The following is a 6,989-nucleotide window of genomic DNA, read 5'->3' as shown; positions in this document are numbered from 1 at the left end:
ACCCATTGCCTGAATTCACTCAGCACCCTCTCAGGTCATCCGTTGAAGTTGGCCAAATGAGGGACAAATTTGCGGCCTACTTTATCTCTGATGTAGGACGGGGGGTGCACTGGCAAGATGAAATGGTGTAAAAATGTTTTCATGTGTGTATGTTAATAAAAAACCTGTTTGGATACCTGTACCGAGTGCACTATGTCTTTTTACACTACATTAAAATAAACAATTTCCCATGTATACCTGTGAATTAATGATGTTCTCACACCTGGGCAGGTAACTACACATACGAGTTAAACAGCAGCATCGCTAATTTTCGTGAAATATATTGGTACGTAAGTGACGCTGCAGGTTAAAAATCATATGTGTATTAACCTGCCCATGATTGATAAATAGTTATGATACTAGGCCTGGGTATTGGCGATATGATGTGTATTTTATCCATCAGATGATTGAACACACACTTAATAAGAGTATGTTGTTAATTACAAGGTATATCTATCATCCCCCTGGCCTAGTATAACAATTAGTGAAATGAGGATGGTAAAAACAGCTCATCCTCAAAACACTTAATGACACCTTGCAAAGTTAAAGGCGCATTGTGTGTATGGCGCAGTGTGTGTAGGCGGTGCAAAAAATATTAATCAAACTTTGTTATGGTAAACCAGAAATTCAAATTTATTTTTAAACAAAAAAATTATAAAAAACTTTATTTTTTTCGGCGTTTGGTGACAGATGGTTGCAAGTTGGGGGTGTGCAGTGAAGATGAACAGCTTATAGCAAATGAAGGTGTTCTAGGGGAAGGGGCAACAAAACTTGTGGGGGAAGGGAGGCCAGTGATGGGAATGGAACTAGACACACTAGGAGGAGAGAACAGAGGTTCAGCGACAGTGGTCCTAACTGTTTTTTGTTTCCTTAAACTGGCCTTCCTGGACCTCCTTGGGCCCAGTGCCCGCCTTGATTGTTGGCCCCGCCTGAACTTGGGGCAAATAAGGATTGTAGGTCCCCCGTCTGCTGCTGTGGCTGCTGCTGTGCCTGCTGCTGCTGTGCCTGCTGCTGTGGCTGCGGATGCTGCTGCTGTGGCTGCTGCTGATGCTCTGTGGTGGTGGTGGCAGTGTTTGTCCTTGCAGGAGGACAGGTGGCGGCAGTGATGGTCCATGTTTGCGGAGTGTTGGTGGCAGGGCTAGTACATGTTATAGTGCTGGCTGCAGGGCTGTTCCACATTTGAGGAGTGGTCACGGTGGCTGTGCTCCAAGCATGCATGGGGGTGGCGGTGGTGCTCCAGACAGGAGCAGCGCTTGCCATGGTGGTGTTGGTGAAGTGACCAGCAGCACTCAGACTTGTGGTGGTGTAATGGTGGGTGTCCTGGCTTTGAATAGGTGTCCGTGCAGTGGTATGCAGCACAAGTTGGTAGTGAGGTGAAGCGAGTCAATGGTGGCACAGTTGGAAATGACACCACTGACTGCTGCCCGTACCGATTATGCTGCATAGCCTGCTAGAAAGCATTGTTGCAGGCCTGCAGCACACTCTGCTGTTGCTCAGGACTAAGGTGTTCCGCCATGCCCTTTTCAATTTTACTAAAAAAAATGAGGTTGGCCTCCAGACGGTCAAGGCGCTGTTCCACAGAGTGGAAGCGGTGTTCCATGTGGTTAAAACCACGTTCCATTAGTGAAAAACCACTTTCCACTCTGTCTGACAGCGACTTGAGGCTGGCATTAAAGGCCTCGCTCAAGTGCATAAACTTGGGCAAGACATTCCTGGCCAAGGCCCTCTGCCACTGGCGGGTAGTGCCCGCATAACCAGTGGCAGAGACCTGGGATAGGGAAACACCTGATTGACCAGCTTCCTTTTCAGCAGCTGTCCGTGTTGCAGACGTGCAAGGTGCTTCCTGGCTGTTGGATGGCTGAGACAGGTCCGAGGTTGTCCGATGAAGGACCGCTCCAGGGCCAGGTTGCAGGGTGCTGCTCCAGGTGCTGTTGAAGAAAGGAAAAACATTACTATCATGCATTTACAAGAAGCATCAGCTGTGGAATAGAAAAACACAGATTAATAAAAATAAAAACCCCAAAATTATAATACTTATGCTCTGGTGGCAAGGACCAGTCTTAGGAACTGCAAAGCTTCATAGTACCGGTATTTTGTTCTGGTCCTTGCCACTGAACCACTGTGAACATGCCCCTCAGCACGAACATCAGTGTTGAAGCGGTCCTTGATCGAGCACCAACGTGTTCGGACTTTGATCACTGTTGGAAAAACAAACAACATTTAACAATTGTGTATGATGCACGATAAATGCTATCACTAAACCCAACAGTGCCATTATGAACAAGAGTCAATGCGGCACAAAACAACAATACAATACCCAAAGCAGTCACTGTTGAGCCAGATGACACTGTTGGGTTTCCTGCTTGAATATATCTAGCATGAAACTCAACAGTGCCATCACGAACAAGAATCATTGCGGCACAATACAGCAATACAATACCCAAAGCAGTCACTGTTGAGCCAGATGACACTGTTGGGTTTCCTGCTAGATTATATCTAGCAGGAAACCCAACAGTGCCATCACGAACAAGAGTCAATGCGGCACAATACAGCAATACAATACCCAAAACAGTCACTGTTGAGCCAGATGACACTGTTGGGTTTCCTGCTAGAATATATCTAGCATGAAACACAACAGTGCCATCACGAACAAGAGTCATTGCGGCACAATACAGCAATACAATACCCAAAGCAGTCACTGTTGAGCCAGATGACACTGTTGGGTTTCCTGCTAGAATATATCTAGCACGAAACACAACAGTGCCATCAAGGACAATAGTCACTGCAGCATAACAGAGCAAGGGAAATACTTACTAAACGCCTTTTTGGAGGTTGCAGTGGCGCTGTCCCAGCCATCCATCAACGCTGCGGCCACCTCACTCCATGGCCGCTGGGTCACCACATTGTCCTTGTACAGTCGGTCACGGCTGTCCCACAATGGGGAGCGCTCCTGGACCAGGCGGATAAGGTGCTCATTATCCAGGTAGACGTCTTCATCCCGTTGTGGAACCTAGACAAAAAACATTCATTAGAATATTCGAATTTTGTGTGAATAAAAAGTTAAAAAAGATCCAGAAAAGAGGAAAGATAGAAGATAAAAAATAAAGGACATTACAAATCATTTGATACTTACATTCCGTATCACCACCGGGACTTTGCTTGGCTGCTCATGCTGTTCGCCCTCACTAGTCGCGTCCACTGAAGATGACGATATCTGAAAAAAAAACAACAAACATTAGATATTTTGAGAAGCAGCAGATATACTTACCAAACACACGGAAATAATTACCTCACGGTCTGCTTGCGCCAGTTCCTGCCGAGATGGTGAATATTCAGATTCCGAAGACATACTGCATCTAAAAATAATACAAAGCATATCCAATTTAAAAGGACAGGTATACATTTTTAGATGTAATAATACTCACATTCTTGCCGCTGAAGCTGGAATTGAAAATGGTGTCTTCTTTTGCAGTCTGTCTGCTCTCCAGGCTGTCTCTGTAGTTGTGGTACAGTTCTGGCAGACACCTACTTTTATATAGACATGAAGTTTTTGTAGTTGGGGTTTTTTATAACCTGTCTAGCCAATGGTCACCTAAAAAACGCATGCGCAAAAAAAGCATATGCGCGCATGCCAATGCGCACATATGCGCACCCATAGACAATAATGTTAATTTTTTGGGCAAAACGTGCGCATACATGCGCATGCATTTTTTTTAAGCGGTTGGGCGGACTAAAAAATTCAACATGTAGCATCTGGAAATTATGGACGCACATCTTAAAAAAACGCAGTGCACGAAAAACGCATACATGCACATGCTAATGCGCAAGTATGCGCACCCATGTTAAATATAGGTAAAAAAACTAATACGCACGTATGCGCAAAAACGCAGCACAAATAAAAGCAAATGTGAAACCAGCCTTAGATGCATCCCCTGGTGAGCGGTGCCAGCACATGGTGGGCATGATGGAAGAAAAGGAAGCCTGGCCCCTTGCAGAAGATTCCTGAAGAATGGGCAGAATCCGATGCTGAATGGGTGGAGCAGCCGGAAGCGGCTCCACCCTGGAACGGGTGGGGCCCAGAAAAAAACCTTGTGCCCAGCTGCGTAGCGCAGTACTGGCAGCTGCCAGCTCTGGCACATGGTCGTACACCAAAAGAGGTTGATGAGCTGGAGGAATGTGAGCTGGAAGAAACTGATTTGAAAGAGCCCGAGGCAGAAGAGGCTGAACCAGAGGAGCTTGAGTTTGAAGAAGCTAACCTGGAGACTACCGCAGCTGTGCCAGAGGAGTCTGATGGTCACGGAGCTATTGCGGCCGGGATGCCGGAGCAGGCGGTGAGTGGAACTCGGTCCCAAACCCCGGAGCACAGGCCCGTATTCATAGGCGTTCCGTCCCTTAGTCCATCCCCCCTGGGCAGGCAGCGTGGATAGCGAGGGTGATGGAAGGGAAGAAGAAGAGGGATCTGGGTGGAGCCCGATGTGGGACAGAGTGGCACGGCATGAACGTCACTGGAATGATAACTGAGCCTGATCTCTTAAAGGAGAAGTAGTGCAAGTTGCACCTGAATGAGAAAACGGGACTGTTCCGCATTCCTGTGGGCAGAGGAACCCTGTAGCACCGGAGTCAGGTGCAGTGTGGCCGGTACAGGCCACGGTTGAACGTTGAGTGTTGTTTTTTTCCCATCTCAGTTTTTTTGAGAATGTTGCGCTGTGTTTTAGTTTCCTATGTGTAACCTAAATTTTGTCCCTAGGAAAGAGCAGCACACATACGTTAAAGGGCCGTACTCCATGCAAAGGAGGGAGGGAGAAGACCCCCAAAGACAGAAGGACCTGATGAGCAAGACGCGTCAGTATAATATGGTCTGCAGCTAATTGGACTTGTAGTGCTAGATAGCTGACACAAGGATCAGGCCGGGTCATGGAGAACTGTAACCAGGCGACTGCCTAAAGTATTTTACTGGCCAAAAGGTCAAGGGGGACACTAAAAAAACAGACTCTTATTTAGCGCAAAAGGACTTCTTATGGTTACAAAATAAGTTTCATAAATGAAAACAAATGTGTGTTTCATATTAAAGTGGTGTTCTACTGGCACTATATGGTCGGGGATGACTAAGGAGGGAGGTGTGTAAGGGTTGTACAGAGGCCAGTTTGTGCCCCTCTGTCCTTGCACTTGTTCCTATGTCCCTGTAAAGCTGATATACCTCATATGATTTATAATGTTGTTATACTTTGTAATGCATTGTACATGTGTTTATGTGTTGAGGAGATAAAGGAAAAGTGTAGGACTTAGACCAGTAAGGGGGCCACAATAGAATAGGATAAGGGTTAAGTTAGACCAATAGGATTTAGCTGGCTAGTAGGGGCCAACTAAGGGTAGTTGGGGAGCTTCCTGGAGTCAGTCAGTTAGAGCTGGGAGCCAGGACGGGACAGCTGTGTCCGGAATCGTTTAAAGGGAATCTATCACCCCATTTTAGCCCTATCAGCTGTCGGCACAAAAAGAGGACTGGGCAGGTAAGCATCTCTTCCTTTTTGCTGTGTTTTTGAATTTATGGAGGATTTCTAAGTCATCTTTTTGTGCTATTGCTGTTTAGTGTTAGGATAGGACTCTCAAGCGTGAGGATCCGTGATGTGGGTTCCGAGCTTGCATATTTTGGCCAAAATATTAACTAATACTTCACTTTTTTTATATGTGTTTTTTGCACTTTATTTTTCAGGGTGTAGTTGGGCCCATTCGGTCATGTAAACTGTGGTGTCTGTTTACATGGGATGCATTTAGATAGCGCTAGGCCGCACGCCTGATCTCATAGAAGGGCGTCACTTAAAGGCTGTTAACCTGGATGCGGTTCATTTCCAAGGTGTGAACAGCGCCACATACAAGTCTTAATTGTGCATTAATGTACCAAGCAACTGCCCCCTCTATGGATGGGTAGACTGTGAGCAGTTGTCTCATCAGTATTCTTGCACCTGTGTTGCTGCCATCTTAACTATGTGGGTCCACTGCACCTTGATAGTGCATTTGTTTGGAGGCCTGGGCAGGTAAGCATCTCTGCCTTTTTGCTGTGTTTTTGCTGTTTCTGTGACTAAACTGGATGAACTGAGTAAAGCTGTTTTGTTAAAAATAGATCTGGACTCTGACTGTCATTGTCTGATGTTGAAAGGAAAGAAGGTCTACAGTCCAGAGAGGACCTCGTCTTGCAAATAAGTGAACTACAGAGTGCACTACAGAAGGGACAGTGTGTCAATGTAACGGGAAGCCAGGGTGCGCCAGAGCCGCCACCGTTAGCCACGACTACAGCCCTGGCCCCCGTTTCACTAGCAATATCTCTAAGTTCCGGACTGTCTTTGCACAGGCGGCTGTGTTATGAATGGGTCACCGAGGAGGAGAGCGCAATAGGCTATGCCACCAGAACACCAGAGAGGTTGGTCGCTCAGCGGATTGCAGACCCCTGATCTTAACAACACAACTAGCAGTAGCCGTGGAGCGTTCCTACATTGCCCTAGATGCTTCGTCACAGCCGGAGGACTAACTAAGCCTAAAGATAGAAAGGTGAAATCTAAACTGCCCCAGAGCAGATCCCCAAAGGAATAGACAGCCCCCAAACATATATTGTCAGTGAGACAAGATAAAACACAAACACAGACAGAAAATAGACTGAGCAAATGATGGGGCCCACACTGACTAGATAGGACAGGACAGAAAAGGCACTGTCTGCAATCACGCAAAAACCCTAACAATTCCAACACAACTGATGTACAAAAATACTGAAGCTCGCCCTCACCATATAAGCACTCAGGTGTGAACTGGCGGCTAGCAACAGGCTAATATAGCAGGGCACTGAGCAAGCAAACACAAGATACAAAAATACAGGGCAGGAGCCAGCAGCCCGAGGGGGACAAAGCTGACCCCTGACAGCAAGGCAAAATCAGATGCAAAGGGTTTAGCAAATGACACTT

General features: G+C 46.5%; 1 protein-coding gene across 1 annotated transcript; it reads right to left on the bottom strand.

Moving 5' to 3' along the window:
* Positions 1-722: 722 nt before the first annotated feature.
* LOC141047897 (uncharacterized) lies at positions 723-3,188 on the bottom strand. The gene is made up of 3 exons (XM_073543219.1): positions 2,854-3,188; positions 2,126-2,237; positions 723-1,967 (listed from the first exon to the last, which is right to left on the bottom strand). The coding sequence occupies exons 1-3, from the start codon at positions 2,897-2,899 to the stop codon at positions 1,490-1,492; spliced, it is 636 nt and encodes a 211-aa protein (XP_073399320.1). The 5' UTR covers positions 2,900-3,188; the 3' UTR covers positions 723-1,489.
* Positions 3,189-6,989: the final 3,801 nt, after the last annotated feature.

The sequence above is a fragment of the Dendrobates tinctorius genome, unplaced genomic scaffold (assembly GCF_039654945.1).
Source record: "Dendrobates tinctorius isolate UK_male_01 unplaced genomic scaffold, ASM3965494v1 ptg000129l, whole genome shotgun sequence".
NCBI classification, from domain to species: Eukaryota; Metazoa; Chordata; class Amphibia; order Anura; family Dendrobatidae; genus Dendrobates; species Dendrobates tinctorius.
Note: the sequence above shows the minus strand (reverse complement) of the source record. Positions and strands in the feature narration are given on the sequence as shown.